This window comes from Eublepharis macularius, chromosome 6 (genome assembly GCF_028583425.1).
Source record: "Eublepharis macularius isolate TG4126 chromosome 6, MPM_Emac_v1.0, whole genome shotgun sequence".
NCBI classification, from domain to species: domain Eukaryota; kingdom Metazoa; phylum Chordata; class Lepidosauria; order Squamata; family Eublepharidae; genus Eublepharis; species Eublepharis macularius.
Genome location: NC_072795.1, coordinates 85,802,033 through 85,822,241, shown reverse-complemented (window position 1 = coordinate 85,822,241; position 20,209 = coordinate 85,802,033). Strand labels below are relative to the sequence as shown.

Here is a 20,209-nt window from a genome sequence, read left to right as displayed (position 1 = left end):
ACATCTATGGACATGGTCCAAAAAGGCTACATACGTGTGCTGGAGAGTACAGCAAGCACAGCTGGAGGTTCTGTTGCAGCAGAAACTTCAAAGATGCTTCCAGCTGTGTGTGAGGTTCTTCCCTGCACAAACGTATAGCTTCATTGGATCACAGCCTGTGTATTTTATAAGGTATACTAAGAGAACACTTAGCCATAAAGTGTGTGATGCTTGTGCTCTTAAAAGAAAATCTGTTCCAGATGCACCTTTTAAAAATCCAGGGCACAGAAAATAGGTCTGTTTGCTTACAATTTGCAGCAGGTGAACAATTTTAAATTTTTAAACTTCAGATGTTCTTTCATCTGGAGATGATGAAGATGACACCGATGGCTCTGAGGATTTTGTGAATGACAACAACCAAATCAGTAAGTAACTCCAACTGGCAAGGTGTCCGGCAAGATCCAAGTTGAAAGACTCCCCGCCCCCCAATTTTTTGCACTCTCACGTACTTTATTTCTTGGCTGTATCAGTGCATGAGCTATCTACTAGCAGTAACTGTTCACTAGCTTTTTTCTTCCGTTTGTTTTTTGTGTATTTCATGCTTTAGAAACATGGAAATAAACTATTATCATATCCTTGCCTGCTTGTTTATTATTAACTTTTCAGTAGTTTTTTTTTAAATTAAAAGCTTAATCCAGTACTGACACTTTCTCTTTTTTCATTTCTGGATCTAATTTACATTCTCTAGTAATGACATGTAAAAGATAATTATTAAATTGTGTTAACTATCCCCTTTCTACAGTACCATGAACTCTTTACTGCTGCTTATGGTGTCTTTGGTTCTCAATTTCTGTATTTCCTCATCATTGTAAAGGAGCAAGAAATACTTTTAGTCTAGAGCCCTTCTTCAGGATACATGCTCAGTAAAAAATTTAAAGGGCTGTGGGGAAGAAAAAAGATATTTCAGGTAATGGTGGGAAAGTCCATAAGGTTGCAGTTGGACGGTTATGCGAATGCTGTTGTAGTATTCTTCTCCAATTCATTCACCCAATATAGTGTTCTGGTTCCAAGTTCAACAGAGAAAGGTCTGGTTCAGTTGCTCAGCTGCTGCCAGGATTGTGTAGTAGCTGTCAAGCATTTGAACCATGTTGAGGAGGTAAGACTGTATGAACACTGGTGGGAATAGGAATTCTGCTAAATTGTTGCATGTGCAGGATATCAGCAGAGTTTAAAGAGATGTTTGCCAAAGTCAGAGAGGATGAGTAGTGAAGCAATTTTCTCTCTCTCTCTCTCTCTCTCCCTCTCCCTCTGTTTGTGTGTGGAGAACCCTTATTTCTAATAAGCTACAGTGTTCAATTATACTAAGTACCCTCTGGCCTAAGCGCTTAAAATCTTTCAAGTTCCCACAGTGAATAATAATAAATACTCGGTGAAGGATGAAGATGTTTTCTGATAATGTTAGCCTGTTTGCAAATGTAGTTATCATAAGTATGATCTTGTGATAGTTATCTGTTCCATTCTGCCCCACATGATGCAAAGCTTGGACTTTTATGATCTGTGGGTGGGCTTGTTTTACTTACAAATTAGATCGCTTTTTTTAAATTCATGAGAAGTAGGGATGTTCATACCTGTAAGAATAAGTTCAGCTACATATGCTACCTTTTTAAAAACATGTTTTGATTTCTCTTGTCATGTTTGCCTATAGCAGAGTGTTAAAATTATAATACGAAAAAGCAGAAGAGGGCTTCACAATTCACGACACCTGTCATATTACCTCACAAGTGTGATATACAAATGTGCACATGCAAGGAGATCTTTATACACATATATGAATATTTATATGTACGTAGAAATACACAAGTAATTTCAAACATCATTTCCCAAAAAGCTTATTTACTTCAAACTTGGAGTGACATATACAGATCTCAAGTATATGTATGTGCATAAAATACATGGATTAAATAAATGTAATATTAAAGCACACTGCACATAGTTCCTGGGAGTGTTTATCTGCAGATAAGAGGTCTGAACTGTGAGAAAACAATAGGTTAGATTACTATACGGTATAGGCTTTTTATTGCTTCCATCTATTGTTGATGTGTTTATTTTTACTTGGAGATACAAAGGTGACTAAATCAGAAAATAAATACCTTGGCCATGAAACGGATTCAGTGGGAACACATTAAATATTTGCCTACAGCCAAGTCTTGACTACCCTCGGTCTCTTAGCTAGAAAATTTATCACTAGTGCTTCATGCTTAATCATAGCATATTCACAAAGATGGTACAGGAGAGCTTACAACATTTCCCTCTCCTTTGATCCAGGGGGCCTTGTCATGTTTTCAGTGCATATGGTGTAAATCCCATTTGCAAGAGTGGCACAATCAGGTTTTCATTGTGCTGTGCATTGATTAAATCCCTATTCTCCACAGACCTAAAGTGGCTTCAAAATTAATACAATGAAACCAATATCAATAAAACAATAAAAGCGGACATCTGAATCCTCTAACCTTCCATTAGAGGAAAGTTTTCACAAACATTTGGAAGAAAACCACAAATTGGACTGGGTCATTCTCCTGGAATAGAAAGCTCCACAACTGTGGCCCCACAGCTGAAAAAGCCCTGCATCTTTTGTAACCACCAAATTTTGCTGGTCTTAAAAGTTCAAAGAATATAAGGAGGATAACATGGGTTTAGGTGACACCGGGCCCCAAGGCATCTTTTACAGCCTGGATTCTTGACAATAGTAGTAATTATGTACCTGGAATGTATATGGTGCTTTGGAGTGTTGAAAGAGCTTTACGTTATCTCAGAAATCTGTGTAACAACTTTGTAAGGTGGGCTAGGCACACATATTGTAAATGAGGGCTAAGGTTGGGAGATAGTGTTTTGCACAAGGCCGCTAGGTAAGCTCACTCCTGAGGAGAGATTTGAAGTGGGAGTTACCTTAAATTACTTTTATCACATTATACCACAGTTGTGGCGAAAAACTAGGAACCATGATGGTTGTGTGTCCAGATTTATTGAAACCCATTTTCTTTAAGCCATTTGAGCTTCCTTTTGTTGAGAAAGGTGGGATATAAATATTTGAATCAATATATATTAAAGGTATATTGGAAAGGTAATAAACTCTAAGCCTACAGGTGCTCACAGGGAGAGGAAATGGTTCAGAGACAGAACATTTGCTTGACATACAGAAGTCTCCATGTTCCGTCTCTGCTATCTCCACTAAAAGGCTCTCAGAAAGCTGAAGGTGGTCAAGACCTTTCTCTGCTTAAGTGCCTGAGCAGCTGCTGCCAGAGTCAGAGTAGATAATACAGAGCTATAGGGTGTGACTTTGCAGAAGAGGCATCTTCATATGTTCAAGTGACCTTCTAGCACCATCATGTTTATTGAGTCTGTTGTAGTCATAAGAGCACATGAAAATGAATATATTCTAGGACTAGACCTGTTCACATGCAAGTCAAGTCAACATGGCCAAGAATTTTGTGTTTTGATCAAAATAAACATTTGCATAACAACGGAATGAAAATGTAGTCATAGGCTTGCCAGCCTCCAGGTGGTAGCTGGAGATCTGCTGGAATTACAACTGATCTCCAGGCAACAGAGACCAGTTTCCCTGGAGAAAATGGCTGCTCTGAAGGGTGAATTCTATGGCATTATGTCCTGCTGTGGCCCCTCCCAAACCCCACCCACTCCAGGCTCCACCCCACAAATCTCCAGGAATTTCCCAACCTGGACTTGGCAACCCTATGTAGTCACTGCATGTTGGAGCTCAGTAACATTAGTAACATTGAATGAACTGCTTTTGTTTTGATTTTCTAGATTTGTGGGTAGTGTTGGAATGCTTTTCCTAACCAATAATTTTAAAAGTGTTACTGGTTTCTAATATAAATCTGTTCTTCTGGTACAATTAAACTGTATCTTGGTCTCACGCTTAAATTTTAAATATTCATCATTGTTACCTTGCTCGCAACTACACATCCGTTAATTTTCCTAGCTTGTTAGTTTTAAAGGCTTCAGGCTGAAACAAATAGTTATGTATCATTTTAAGATGATTTTAATATGTAATTTTGGGGAGAGGTTTGTTACTCTTCTCCAGCTGTATTTTTGTTTTGAGATGCAGGGGGGAAGTGGGATTTAGGAATCTTGAGCATATGCTTATTTCAAGAACTGCCATGAGTTTGGTCAGCGGAAGGGTTTGTTTATTATGGAGCTGTAATAAAGGAAATGAAGCAGAGCTCAGAGAGAAACAGTTATGTTTCTGGACCTTTTTGGTCCTAAAAATGTCCACAGTAAATGTGATTTATTTTAGGAAGAATCTATTGCAAAATAATTAAATGTGGCCATTGCAAAACAGATCTTAATTCTTAAATTTTAAACTGGCAAGCGAACAAACTGAATTAAACATGTTCATGCTATTACTATGCAGTTAATCAAAGGACTGTTATCTCTGGGAAAGGGCTTGTGTCTAGCAGTAGTTTCTGTAATGTTGAATAGACATGGAAATCTCTGTTTAATGATCTATTAATAATTAGTAGACTGAGCCAACACTGCTCTTTCATTTTCAGGTGTTTTTTGGTTTTCTTTACAAAGCACTCTACTTCTTTTGGCTTATGTTTGGTATGGCTTTTGAAATATTCAAAAATTCTTTGCAAAGACTGAGTTTTGCAATGTCTGATGTCTTGACATTCATTAACATTATTCTTGGTACTATATAGTGACTTACGGATTTGATTTCTTGAAGCACAGAGATGTTATGCTGTCACATATTGTTATGCAATGGCCATTTTCTATTTTGTTTTCCACTAGCTATTTAGGTCCACATTGTATTGTTTACAGATATCATGATCAAACTTTGGATATGGAAGTAGCTGTACAAAAAAGGTGTCAGAGAGTTTTGAAATTAAACATTTTTAAAAAGTGAAATATACAGTTGCCTTTAACGTGTTCTGTACCTCTGAAATCATAGCCTTCAAAATGAAAGTCAGGCACTGCTAACTTCTGTTATAGAGGTGGTGGAACTCTCTATTACCACATGTGCATGCGTAAAGTGTGCATGTGCTCCAGGAAATACATGATGATGTCACTTCCGGAAGTGCTGTCACTCCCGGAAGTGATGCCGCTTCCCGAAAGTGACCCCACTTTCCGGAACCCCGTACAATACATTACAATGAGATAAATGTTAGTAAGCTTGGAAAATTACACTATTATGAGAAAGGGATTTTTTTCTTTCTGTATCCTCTACAAAAAGTGAGATCTTCCATTTCCTTTCCCAAACATTTCATTTCTTTGGAATCATATTTTAAAATATGCAAGAAGGAGGGGGCCTCTAAAAATCCAAAACCCATCTCACAAATCTAAATTCTAACAGATTCCCTCTGCCAGTGTAGAAAAAAAATCCAAAATTCTTTCTCAAAATTCCACAGAGTCTGAAATTCCTAATCAATGGAATATTGAATTTTCAAATTTTCAGGGAGTTTTTCTTTACTGGAGAAATTCAAAAGAAGATACTCAACTTTAGCTGCATTAGATTTATACTTAGTTTAAAATGACTTTTTTTGTTGCCTGCCAACTCTACCTTACCAATGGCTAAGGTGTTGTAACATTGTGAAATGCTCATAAATATTCCAGTGTCCCAGACAAACAATATTCATAAAAACTTCCTTAACACCCATATGTCCACTACAATTTCAGTGATATTAATCAGCTGAGGGTGGGGAGAACCATTTGAGTTACAGCTATTAAGACATAAGAACACTTATATGCTGATGAATATATTGATGGAAGCCTTCTGTGACTTGGACACAGCTATCCATTCCTAGCATAAAACTGAAATAACCATAACTGATATTTTAACTAATACAAATAACCATAACATATATTTAACTAACACAGAACCAATCTGCATTCAAAAGCTGTGGGAACCATAACAATGTCAACTTCAGTCAACAAAAGAATGAAAGCAACACACACACACACGTACAGCCCCACCACCCCATGAAAAGAAAGCAGAATAAACTCAAAGCAGCACACACACACACACAGCCCCCCACACCCCCATGAAGAGAAAGCAGAATGAATTCAAAGCAGCACACGCACACACACGCACAGCTCCACCCCCTTAAAAGAAAACAGAGTGAACTCAAAACAGCGCACACATACACAGAAACCCTTGCATGAAATGAAAGCGGAATGAACTTAAAGCAGCATGTGCATGCGCGCGCACGCACACACACACACACACACAGAGCCTGAAAAGAAAGCAGAATGAACTCAAAGCAGCACACACACACACACAGTCCCACCTAAACACTCCCCCAATGAAAATAAAACAGAATGAACTCAAAGCAGCACACACACACAGAAACCCTTGAATGAAATGAAAGCAGAATGAACCCAAAGCAGCTTAGCCTCCTCTGGAGACCCGGCCCGAGAAGCTCTGCTCTTTCTCTCTCTCTCTCCCTCTCTCCCTCTCTCAGAGGAATGAAAAGAAAGCAGAATGAATTCAAAGCAGCTTAGCCTCCTCTGCAGAACCTGTGCTAGGAAAGCAGAATGAACTCAAAGCAGCTTAGCCTCCTCTGCAGAGCCTGCACCAGGCCTGAGCAGCATCTGCTTGCTCTCTCTCTTTTTTATTCTCCCCCTCCCCCTCCCCCTCCCCCTCCCTCTCCCTCTCCCTCTCCCTCACACACACACACACACACACACACACACACACACACACACACACACACAGAGGAATGAAAAGAAAGCAGAAAGAACTCAAAGCAGCTTCTCTGCAGAGCCCATGGGGCCGAATGAAGAAGGAATCATGTGGGGCGTTCCCCCTCAAAAAAGCTCTGTGTAGGAAGAATCCTTTATTTAAATGGAAGCAAAAGTTTTCACCAACCATTTTGCCACAGTTACCTACTTCTTCACAGTTGTCCTCTATCTTATTGCTTATTATCAATTATTCCTCTCCTTGACTGTGCACCCACAATCCATTTAATGTAGATTTGTAAGTGTCTATAAAGACACTTTTCTACTTCTTTAACCACACATAGTGGTTGAGGAAGTGGAAAGAAAAAATTAAGCTCTGAAATGGCTTCAGAATTGTGTCTGATCTGGTGCTTTCTCAGTTAAGCCACACATTCCACAAGTGGAAGATCTGCACAGGAGGGAGACTGTGATGCTAGCTTAAATGCTGGTTTAGGGTGGGCTGTAAAACATACAAGTACTCATATGTAATAATTTGAGCAGTTATGCTCAACACCATTAGAGAGATTTTTTTTTCTTGACATGGCACATTGGAAGAACTCTTGTTGCTCTTCTGCATTTTTAAGAACCATAATGGCAATACAGAAAACTCGTGTTTTTGTGTGTATGCGCGCGCACGCGATCTGACCTGGATAGCCAAGGTGTTCCTGATCTCGTTAGTTCTCGGAAGCTAAGCTGGGTCGGCCTTGGTTAGTAATTGGATGGGAGACTTCCAACAAAGACCAGGGTTACAGAGGAAGGCAATGGCAAGCAACTCTGTTAGTTCCTTGCCATGAAAACCCCACCACAGGTCATCATAAGTTGCCATATGGATGGAAGGGCTTTATGTCAGTGGAATGGAATTTTCTTGCCTTACCCTTCTTACTGAAACCCAAAATGCATCCCATATAGTGTTCTGAAAGACTGGAGTCCTTAAGTAACAGCATGAGTGGCAAATTAGGGGGATGCATTGGGAGGGAGCAATCACTGAAAATTGTCTCCTCTTCCATTAGTAGAAATTCATTACTGGATCCAACCCAGTGTTTTCTTAATATTTGAATGCACAAATCCTTTGCAGTTATTCCACTTACAAGCAACTCTCTTTTATTGTCCATATTTGATTTTTATTTATTAAAAAATTTCCTATTTCATCTTATCCAAAGTTCCAATCAGTTTGCAACCAAAAATAAAAACTAATCTGACTTAGTAGCCATGTACACAAGAGCAGGGATGAAGGTTTCAAACAAACTCTCTAATTTTCTCCATTTTTATATAAGTTTTATGTTTTAAATTAACTGCTACCCAACCCAAGCTTAAGGCCTAGAGTTAGATAGCATTAAAAAAACCTCTTCTTGCATGAGTTAACATTTCCTTAATTGCCTTAAGACATGAATCAAAGCTGTAATTCCAGTTGAAGCAGGTTAGATTTTTGTTTCACTGTACATACTGATATTTTGCAGGATCTCTGGTGTCTTGTATGATGTTCCAAAGGCAACATAAATCAATAGTTTAAAACATCAGTGTTCCTTATAAAGCATACTGGTTCAAAAGCAGTTCATGTAAATGCAAAGTGATGGGTTTGGATTCTATTACAGTTTATTGATGTTTTTGTTGCTCTGTGTTCATTTTTGGAAACAGGAGCACCTAAATGGACACAAACGGAAAAGATGGAGAAGCGGTTACATGCAGTCCCAGCAGCGAACACTGTAAAATTCCGTTGTCCAGCTACAGGAAACCCACCACCTACCATGAGATGGCTAAAAAATGGAAAAGAATTTAAGCAAGAACATCGTATTGGTGGATACAAGGTAAAAGGAACCTTTGATGATGTTTACTGCTGTGTTTGTCAAATGCCATGGCTAAGCTTAGGAAATGATAAACAGCTTTTTATATATTCGTGAGTACATTTGGGAATGGGGCTTCACTGGATGGTGGCTGCAAAATGGGTGAAAGTTCACCATGGAGAAGCCCTTGCAAGAGGTCTGAAGCAGCCAACGGGATGAAGAGGCCTGGGAGGAGGGCTTGTGGGAGAGGCCTGGGAGGAGGGCTTGTGAGGAGTAGCTGGCTACCCTAACTCCTACAGGCTTTGGAAGAGAGAAGAGGAACAAAGTGTTTGGGACAGCCATCTTGTCTAGATTCTAAAACTGTTTTGGACCCCGCAGGAGACCAGGGGTTGAGCTGACAGGGGAGTGGGGTCCAGCCTCCCCTCCTGCAGAATACTTTACAGTCCTTCCCATTATCACAACAGTCTTGTAGAGTAGGTTGGAACTGGTAAAATGCTTCCTTTCTAAAACAAATTGCAGTGAGCTTTTTTCCAATATCCCAGTAATAGTACCTTTCCCCCCCCTGTTTTTGGTTACTGGGTTTGTAAGGTGAGTTTAACTGCAGGCTGGGCTTAGTGAACAGAGCTCTTGCTGAGTTTAAGGACTTTACAGCAAAATAAAATGCTGCACTACAATAATATTCTTTTTAGATGTGCTCTTCACAGTCTGCGCTTTTCAGTTATCTGGAATATTCCAGTTAGCAGAGGCAGGGGTAGAACACAGCAAAGCAAAATTACGGCTTGCAGATTGTAGTATGCTTAAAGGAGCAAGAAGACTATTTTTATGGATTTTATGGTCTGTGAAATAGACCCAGGAAGCAAAGTATGAGGGGAAATAATTGCAATTACTTTAAATGATTTCCTTGAATTTCAGGTAGTATCATATTAGTGGTTTCTGTTTAAACAGTGAGTTACTGATTAGAAAGGACATCTAGAGAGGCTAACTAATGTGTCAGGATGGTTAACATTAAACCCTAGATAAGAAGTCAAGCAAGGAACCAGAATGTGATCATTTTGCTTTTGTTCAGATATTTAATCTGTTTAAGCTAAAACACAGGGTTCAGTATGCCATACCCAAAAATGAAACGTCTCTTACAAGAACAACTCAATAATACTTTCCCCTCCAGAAAAGGATCTGTGCCAATGAAATCTTATTATTCAGAATAAAATACTTCCTAAAGCATGGGACTGTCAGATATTTATGCCCACTGTTAGGCATAAAGAGATGTCCAGTGATCTCATTTCTCTGTTGTATGGAGCTCATATGGAGTCCCAACCTGATATTGTCACTTCCTTGCTTTGCTTGTCAAGCCTGCTCAGCTGAACTTAAAGGTTGTTTTCTTGGGGTTTGGCCTTGTGGCGGACTGAACATTTTAAAAAGCTTGGAAATGCTGTACACAGTCAGCTACAGGATTGTTAAGGGTTAATCCCTCGCAGAATCAGAAAGTTTTGAGTGACAGGCTATTCCAAGGGATCTGATAGGTAGCATGAGCTGGAAAGAGGAGAGTCTGTTTTGTGGTCCTCACAGAGAGAAATCGAGTGTGGAGAGCTGGGAGATAAAGTCCTAAGGGAGAGCAATTTTAAAACTAGCAGACGAACTGGGGAAAGCTGTCCAGGAGGTTTGGGAATTGGGAAGTAGGTGCAGATATATATCCTTCAGTCGTTAACTGAATTTGAAGGTCTCCACAGGCAGTTTTGATATTTGACCTTTCCCATCTAAAGTAAATAAACTAGTTAGTGATTTTTGGAATTTTAAAAATGCGTCTGGTGCCATTTCTGTTATTTAAGAATGAGGGAATGTCAGTAGACCCATATTGTGGAGGCATCTTGGGCTGCCATGGAACGGAAGAGGAAGGTAGACTGTTACTCTGGATCCAGTCCAGAGGTTACTATCAGTGTGCTGTTTTTTTCCTTGCTTGTACCCAGTTTTCTGAGTTTGATGGATCATCATTCTTTGCTTACCCGTGCCTTCAGAATCACTGTATGGGAGATGCCTATACTTCATGCTAGATGTAAGCCTGTAAAGATTATTTCCATGTATTGAAAGGGCATACTTGATAGAAATATTCATTATTATTCTTAAGGGATGTGTACAGATCAAGTTTATAGAGGCTTTTCTTGTATTGTGCACTCACTAGAGTCTATAGTTTTTGCTGTGTTATTTCATACAGGCACAAGTACAAGGTAGTAACTGTAAAAATGCACATACACATTTCCCACCACAAAAATGGCTCTTAAGACCTAGAGAGATAAATTATAAACAAATCATGTAGCTCAAGGCCTAACAGGTATGGAAGTACTAGTGCAGGAAAAGTAACAAAGCACAGTCTGTAGAAGAAATTGGCGTAACCACAAGGCCATCCTGGGCTAATCAGATGTAGCCAGGTGTGCTTTGGTGCAGAACTGGGGCAATGTAGACCAAGACTTAGCCGTGGCTACTAGATAGATCCCAAGGGGAGTCAGCTGGCCTCAAAGGTTGTTAGAGAGAGCTGTAACATTAATATCGCTGAACTGCCTGTAAGGACTTTCTAAAGCCTTCAGTTAAGTTGTTCCTCATTATATGAATTCTGAAAATATGAATTCATATATTTGTTCAAGTGCACAAATACCTAACCAGTTTGCAAATCTACAATGGCCAATTTGTTTCAGCTGTTTACTGCCCTCTATGGTTTTCTTACTAGGGTCTGCTGTAAGTCTTTACTATAGCATGTGAATAAACCCTCAAATTATGCCTGCTGCAAATACTAGAGAAGAACAGCTTTAATTTTTTTTATTTCTTCCTCCCTAGACAGATTTTCTATAGAAAGTGTCAATTTTTCCAGAGAAATGTATATAAATGTTCCAGATGAACATTAATTAATAAAGTAGGCGTTTCCAACTACATTTGCTTACCTCATAAAACATGAAGGTGCACCTGGCAACACGTTCCATCTTTCATAATACCAAAAAGCATAAACCAATTGGCTACCATTCAATGTACTCACATCTTAGAGATGTTTAGCTAATTAAGAATGGTAGCCTTGTATATGAGCACAATAAAACCTATGTTGAGTCTTAAAGGTATGGATTTAGATCCAGCAGAACATCAACATGGTGGCAGGATTTTTGCTGTCAAAGAACAACGTTCTTGCCCTCTACCCACTGCAGTGCAAAATGCCCCCTGAAATAGGAGCATCCTGGGAGGCATTTTAGGCTGTAGTTAGAGGCAAGAAACTCACGGTTTTTGATAGAAATCCTTCTGCCCATGTCAACATTCCACTGGATCCAAGCCACCCATTTTTTTTTTACTTTAGATCTCCAAATTATATATAATTATTTGTCTGATAACAATCAAAGGAAACACGTTTTAGCTATGTTGTGAAACTGTTGGTTCCATATTGTTTTCCCCTTAGCTCCAGCAATAATTTGAAATGGCTAAATCCCTAGAACCATACACAAGTTTTTGCATTTACAGAAAGACCTTGACCTTGTGCTTCAACTGCAAATCACTTTTCTAAATGGAGGATATTTTTACACAGGTTGTATTACAGCATGGAAGGCTGCTGTTCAAAGAAAAAGAGTACCAAAAAGTTCAAGTAGGTCTCCCCAAGGCCTGAGGCACAAGTAAAGCAAGCCAGTGGACTAGAGTAATTCTTATGCTTCTTGATATACAACATTACTGGATTCAAGTCTGAAGTAGCATAGTTCCAAAAGAGCTTTTCTGCTCCCTGAAGACATTTGAAGTGGGAAGTGTTTTGACTGTCAGTGAAATTCTGAGAGGTAAAACTTCAGCAGTGAGTTCTTCAGATCTACTAGAAGGATAATTAATAATAATAACATAATAATAACATTTGATTTATATACTGCCCTTCAGGACTACTTAATCCCCACTCAGAGTGGTTTACAAAGTATGCTATTATTATCCTGTGAGGTGGGTAGGACTGAGGGAGCTCCGAGAAACTGTGACTGACCCAAGATCACCCAGCTGTCTTCAAGTGGAGGAGTGGGGAATCAAACCTGATTCTCCAGATTAGAGTCCTGCCACTCTTAACCACACTTCAAGTTGGAGAGTGTCCATGTATGAGAAGGGGGCAGGAGTCATATCAACAGAATATAACTTTTATTTAGAAATTGGGAAAAAACAACACGTTTAAATACTTTTGTTCTCAGTATAGCTTAAAATTAGCTATTCTCCCATCTCTATCTGAGAATGAGTTCTATGTAATTTTCAATTTTATTCAATAATCAGAGGTTCCTAGTGTGACAAGATCATCTAAGATGGTAGCACTGGGCATTTCTGCTCTCCTAGAAGTAATATATACTTCTTCTAGAAGTAGTATATACTATATAAGTAGTATATACTATATACTATATAGTATATCTCTCCACTAAAGATGGGCACAAAACGAACTACAGAACAAAATTCCGTATGGAATGGCTGGTTCATAGTCAAAGAACCATGCGTTCTGTGGGACCACATTTTTCCGAACCAAACAAACTTTTCTTACTGTTCTGTTGTCGGCTCGGACACTTTTGGTGCCAAACACTCCCTCGCCCAGGCAACAGTGGCAGTCTTTAGTTTGCCTCCAATCTGAGGCCTCCAGGCTTGATTGGCAGCTGTTACTGCCAACTAGAGAGCTCCCACTCTGGCCTATCCAGCCAGGAAAAGTGGGGGAGGGTTAGAATCTCCAAGGCAACTAAGGAGATGGGCCAGCAGCCATGGTAACACCAATCTCTTCCAAAACCATGTTAGGCAGGGTTTTTTGCCAACCAGAGTGCTCCTGTGTTGTTCAGTCTCTTGGCTTTTTCCATAAATAGGGGAAGCCGTGTGAATCCTGTTTTCAGTTTCTCTAGAATGGGAGAGGGAGGAGAGCTTGGTGGCTGGCTGTGGTGTTGGGATTGGGATTGGAACTTGGATCTTTGGCCTGCACTTCTGGCTGCTGGAAAAGGGGCTGAAAAGCCTCTTTTTTCCTCTTGCTTTCTTGTTTTTCTTACTGTCTGGGGACTGGGGAGGTTTTTTGGAAAAGGGTGCTTTTTTCCTTTCTCCCCCCCCCCCATCCTAGTCTTAGCTTTTCTCACACACACCCAGCTTTGGGGCGTTATAACTTGGAGATCCGTATTGCAATCTTTATGAAACTTGGCGGGTGGCTGGAGGAGAGCCTACTGAAAACTCCCTGCGAGTTTGGGTTCTCTGAACATGAAGCGGGCCATCCTGGGCCCCCCTCAAACCATGAACCGGTTTGGAAATTGGGTGAGTTCTTTAAGTTCATGTTCCGTGGAAATTAACGAACCATGAACAGAGCAGTTTGGGTTTTTTTTTCATTCTGTGCCCATCTCTACTCTCCACATATGAGAATGGGTGGAAAACTCAGTAGAGTCTGGATTGCTACTGGGTAGAAGGTCTGTGTTTGCTTGTCCCCTCTCCCCAGTCTCAGTTGCTGAGGGAGAGAAGAAGAAAGTGAAACAGATGGAAGGGGGAAAATCTCACATTAATAGACTTTAGATGGGATGGGAGAGCAACAAAGTGCTGATGGTCACTCTTCTTAAAAAACAATGATCAGAAGAGCACTCCTGTAGTGGTACAGTGTGGCAGGGATATGTTTAGCATCCAGAAAGATTAAGCATAAAGTTCCAGCCTTTACCTTTTGTCTGTATATGTGAAACTGACAAGGGGCTTCTTTGCCTTGGCTACAAGTAAATTCTGAAGGCAAACCTTCCTTAAATTCCTTTGCTGGAACCACTGCTAAGGTGAAATAAACTAGTGGTTTATGTAGATTTTCCCTGGAGATTTTTTTTAAATAAGTGAGCACACCATACAAACTGCAAAGTGTAAGAAGTTAATAAAATGAAGAGTCACAACAGGCATGGAAGTGTTGATTGAGTTGCCTTGCTCACAAAATTAACCACAGTATAGTCAGTGCAAATTTGGGAGGGGGGGGAGTGTGATGTAGTGTGATGTTTATACAACTATATTATACCCAGCAATCACATTTCAGCTGAATGTCACACAGGGATAAGGATTACAGTTTTTCAGCAACAAAATACTGCAGTTTGTGTGTTGAAAATTTTTTATATCCACTCAGCAGAAGCACCCTCTTGAGACCCCATGTGTGAATGGTGTGCAACGAATGAAAAACAGATACAGGAAGGTTATGCAAAGAAAGAAAGAAAGAAAAGTGTGCAGAGATATCTTTGATAGACCTTAGGTTACGTGTACTGTTTCCTTTAGGAATAGCAGAAAGATTACATGTTTTTTATAGGACTGTTACCTTACAGTATAAACAAAATAGAAGGCTATCATGGTATATTGCAAAGTGCTTTTGAAGGTTCATTCTTCCAGGGTTTCAAAAGCAACATGCAATAAAGGGGATAGTAGAGTTTACAGTACCCCCCCTCCAATATTATTCCCTTTCAATTTGCGTAGGTTTATTCAAGTAATCTGAACACACATGCATAGTAACATCAATACATGCACCTGAGATTTTTTCTGAGTAGCTTCTCCAAAGATGAGTTTTTATTTGCCACAATTGGTAGGTCAGATCCATGAACCCAGTATACAAATCAGAATTAATCCAGTAAAGTAAAATGCAAGAACAAAGTAGCATTTGTCTATGACAAAGATAATTTTTTCACCAGGTTTTCCAATATAAGAGGAATTCACATTCCTTGTTCCATTGATAACATTCCTTTTCCCGCCACCTTATGGTGCTTCAATTCATCTGAATCAATTTCTTAGATGGGTCTTTTATGGAATGAAAGGAAGGTTAAAATATTCACATAGGCACTTGTTGGTGTTTCTTTTCTGTAAGTCATATTTCTTCCCATTCTTCAGCAGGAACTGATCAGGTCTATACAGACTTCTGCAAAAAAGAATAATAATCAGGCCTGATTCTTATCTAATAGCGTTTGAATGGGCCCTGTTGATCAGTTAGAAATGTAGGGGGATCACCACCATTGCCATGACAGTTTTTCTTTAGTTAAATGTTTGAAATCAGAAAAAAAACCCAGACTTTTTGATAGCTGATGTATTCAGAGCAGTATTAGCTTCCTAAAATCTCTATATGAAGAATTAATCTATTGCATCATATTCAGCAAAGAATGCCAACAAGGTAGGTTTTGGAAATCTGATTTTAGGTAACTTCACTATTTTATAGGTATAATATTTCTAGCTGACATACTCATAATCCAGATGCCCACTAAAAGATACAAATCATCTCAGATTACTCTGGGATATTGATATTTGCAACTGCAGCCAGCCCTTGTGCTTTCGGTTGCTGGAAATGTAGGCAGCCCCTTGGTCTGATTAAATAATAGCTAGAGAAGGGCCAATCAAAAGCCTTTTATGGTTTAGGTCTCTCTTACCATGCTCAGTGCAAATAGTGATGTCTTCCTAACCACAGTTAGTTCACGGCATCATTAGCCATTTTTCCTTGATGTTATCAGTCTATTCAGTTTATATTCAGGATGAAAAAGTACAAATAATATCTGTGCTGTAAGGACGTATAATCCAAGAGCTGATTCTTCTCCAGTGACCGACTCTGTTCCTTAAACATTTGGAAACTCTTAGGTTCTCTAAGATATGCACAGAGGTCAGATTTCAAAGAGCGGTTGCCTCCTTTCTTTTCCAAACTGACTTGCGTGCAGTTCTGCCCACTCCCCCCCCCCCTCGTGCACATGGCTGTGGGTCTTTTGAAGAATTTCTGTCATTTTTCAGTGTGGACTTTTGCAAGATAATGCATGCCACTAAGAGGGAACAAGACTCTACTTTCCTTCTCACCTCCCAGAAAGTAAATTGAGTCCTATCAGTTTTTGCTATTTTAAGTATTAAAGGGTGTTTGTTTCCACAGCTGTGTTTTGATAAGCTACATTACCGCAGCCCTTTTTACACACTAAAGTTTAGCTTGGGTAAATACATGATAGTTTTCATTCTATAGATGTAAGTCTATAGGAGCCACGTACCCATTCATCTTGCTGTATGGCAGCAAATATCTGCAAGCAGTGAGGCAGTAAGAGCAGCACTTTCCCCCTTTTCTGTGTGGCTTGCTTCATGACTTCAATGTGACAATCTTCCACATCAGTTTCTGTGACAGAATTTTTATTTTTTGGGCAAAGAATTAACTAACCCATGTAAGCATGGGACCAAATTCTATGAATAATACAGAGCCAAACTACAAGTGACTCCTTACACAGGTTGGACACTTGTCAGCTTCCCTCAAGTTTTGATGGGAAATGTAGGCGCCCTGGTTTTACAGCTTGGCTCTCCATTACAGCTGCAAGACCAGGATGCCTACATTTCCCATCAAAACTTGAGGGAAGCCAACTAGTGTCCAACCTGTGTAAGACGTCACTTGTAGTTTGGCTCACAGTCTACCTATACTCTCTGTGTGGAGAGTAGGTCCTATGTCTATCATCCTCCTTTAAAGTTACCTACAGGTTAAACAAGAGCGCTAACTCATTTTGTCATATGACAAAAAAGTAATGGCTACGTCCTTACTTTGCCCATTGTGTGGAAAGTATGGTGATTTTATTTTGGTGACTTAGACCCTTAGTGTCAGATTGGACATGCAGGACATTACATGGAAAAGGAGTATAGGAATATATAAAGTGCAGTATAGGAATATATAAAGATATCCCCTTTTATATTTTTCATATAAAATAATAGGTCTTTTTGTTCTGCCTGTTTTCATTGCTGATGTTCCTGAATAATTTATTTTTTAATGCCATTTACTTGCTATATGCAAGTAATTTCAGTGGCAAATTTAGTGAAAAGAAGCAGAAAATGTTGCAAAAATAGAGACTCACAGATTGGATTTGCACAAGGGAAAAAGTGAAATTGTATGGCATTATACCAACAGGTAGAAATACAGTATTAGCTGTAGATGTGACTTTCAAAGACTGTAGACCATAGGCAAGGTAAGTAATCATTGTAAAAAGACCCTTTCAGGTATTAGATCAGCAAGAAAAGTGAAAAGTGGGAATGCATTTGCCCAAGCTTGCTTCCAGGATGCTTCATTGGTGGTAGAGAGTGCCCTCAAGTCATAGCTAACTTATGGGGACCCCTGGTGGGGTTTTCACGGCAAGAGACTAACAGGTGGTTTGCCATTAGCATTTAAGAATTTCCCTGTCAGGTAAGAATCAGAGTGATATATTGATTAGGCTATGATCATGGATACTTGGTTTGAAAGACCCATTCTGCCGTGAAGCTTGTTGGATGATTTATTTATTTATTTACCTTCAATTTCTGTTCTGCCCTCCCTGAACTGGCAGGCTCAGGGCGGATTACATTCTATAAAACAGCACATTAATAACAACAATTTAAAATTTAAAAATTAAACAACAATATAAAAACAGTACAATAGAAGTATTTAAAAGTGCAAAGAAGGCTGCGCAGAAGTAATCAGTTTATCAGTTTCATGAGATGTATGAGATGTTAGACTCTGACATATACACTCTCAATGTAACTTAAGTCAGAGACGGTATGAGGATAAAATGAAGAAGAAAGAACTAGGTAGCTACTCTGAGGTTGTTGGTGGGCAAGCAAGATGAAAAAAATGTACTGGATAGACAGATGGGGCTGAATAAAGACACTGCTTTTTAACCAGGATCAACAAACATTGTCTTACTGCATGAAATTCCCTTCCAATTCATAGTATAACATATTTGAACAAGATTAAGGCTACTGCTGATAAGCCTTAAACCAGAGTTTGAAAACAGTATCCCTGTTCCCATGTTACAGTGAATGAATGCACATCTTGTACATTGGTTTCTAGAAAGAGTCAACACATATACACTCTAAAAATAAAACTGGGGACCGGTACCTGGAAAATTGCCAGGCTTAAATTGTACATTCAGCTGTGCTATTTATGTTTTTTATTTATTTTACAGTTATAAAATTAGAAAACAATGCAGTAAAAAAATATAAGACATACCTTAAACAATACTAAAACAGAATTACAATAATTGGATTGCATGAAGGCAATGCAGCAAAAACAAGCTGTACATGCATTGAATATAAAATAAGAATTACTCAGTCTATGTACAAAGAGAAATCAGATGTTCATTGTACACAGATTGTATAAACCTTTACTGTAAGGTGTAAACAAAGCTGGCTTTCAGATCCTGGTTAAAGTATCAACCATATTGAAGACATACAGTGGAATCCTAAACAGACTGAGGGCCAAGCTACACATGACGAATGACACTTGAACGGCAAGTGGATTGAGTGGAGGGCAAGTGAACAGGGAGAAATACACTTGCCGTTCAAGTGTCATCCGTCATGTGTAGCTTGGCCCTGAGAGCGGAACTACAAGTGACAAAACGCACAGGTTGGACACTTGTCAGCTTCCCTCAAGTTTTGATGGGAAATGTAGGCAGCTTGGCGGAATGTTGGACAAGTGACAGTTGAAAAGTCCATTGGACAGCAGTCAGAGAGCCAAGCTGCAAGACTAGGATGCCTACGTTTCCCATCAAAACTTGAGGGAAGCTGACAAGTGTCCAATCTGTGCCTTTTGTCACTTGTAGTTCCACTCTGAGTTTATGCTGAAAAAAAGGAACAGGATTTGTGCAGGAGGGAACAGGAGAAGGAGGAGCTATGGAAAGTGTGAGCCTTCATGTTACTGAATCTGGTTTAGTACATGAATGGTATTCCTTGCATTTTAAGTTGATTCTCCTCATGATTATTAGGATTATTAGGATACTTGTATTATAACTGAGTGATTGTAGAAGTCATATCTACCAGATGGCAAGACTTCTTATAAACACTAGCTCTGCTTTTCTTGTAAGCAAAGTTCTTCTGAGCATTGACTGTACAAAGAATTAAAATAAAATAAAGCCCAAACAATGGCACGAAGCGGACCCTTCTGGGTATATTCTGGAGTGGCTGGATGTCATCTAATGGTTGGATCAGGAGATGTCCTGATAAAGGCAATTATGATACAATCATTCTAAGAAGAGAAAATCAAAAGAAGCCTTTGCAATGGCAGCATTTTTCATAACATTTGGCAAAGTAAATATTGTCCAGAAGCTGAAAAAGTTCCATTAGTGAAGTCCCAGTTTTTATAAAATGATCCTTTTCAACTGTCTGTCATTTCTGGTCCTGAGATGGTTTGCAGTCAGAACTTGTCAAAACCTGCTTAGGAAGCCAGGGTACTTTTTTACTGTCCTTTGAATTAAAACAACATTTGTCTGTTAACCCACTTTGGCAGGCACAGGGCAAATGTCATGCTAAAGAACGAATATGAGGATTGGCTTTATAACTAAGTTACTTGTGAGCTTTCATTGTTTGTAGGCTTTCTCCAGTCAATTCAGATCCCCCACATGGACTAAACCTGAAAATGTGCTTTTTGTTTTGGAGCCCAGTATGTGCTTTTCTTTTCTTGTTTATTCTGTAATGCGCAACTATCAAAGGATATTTTTAGTGTAGCCCAGCAAAGGAACTCTCATGATTGCCTAAGAAGAAATCTGTTGAAACGGTGTGAATTTTCCAGGGGGTATACCACTGCATATTTGATGTGGGACATCCCTTGACCTTTTGGTAGAACAAGGGAGCATGCCTAAAGAGGTCTACTCAGAAGTAAGTCCCAGGAAGATGTTCATAGGATTACAGCCTGAATTGGTTAAGATAGGGGCATGCATCTAAAGCCAGTGATTTGACTATTTATGGGATACTTCAAGTATCAGTACTAACATCTTCCT

The 20,209-nt window shown here is 39.3% G+C and overlaps 1 protein-coding gene across 3 annotated transcripts in view; it reads left to right on the top strand.

Moving 5' to 3' along the window:
* Positions 1-20,209, top strand: part of FGFR2 (fibroblast growth factor receptor 2) — a 133,192-nt gene that overhangs the window by 36,952 nt on the left and 76,031 nt on the right. For 2 of the 3 annotated variants that reach the window (XM_054982604.1, XM_054982605.1), the window contains exons 4-5: positions 330-404; positions 8,353-8,522. In XM_054982604.1, coding sequence (XP_054838579.1) covers positions 330-404; positions 8,353-8,522 — 245 coding nt within the window. The remainder of the gene's footprint in view (positions 1-329; positions 405-8,352; positions 8,523-20,209) is intronic. The other variant, XM_054982606.1, reaches the window with a different exon arrangement.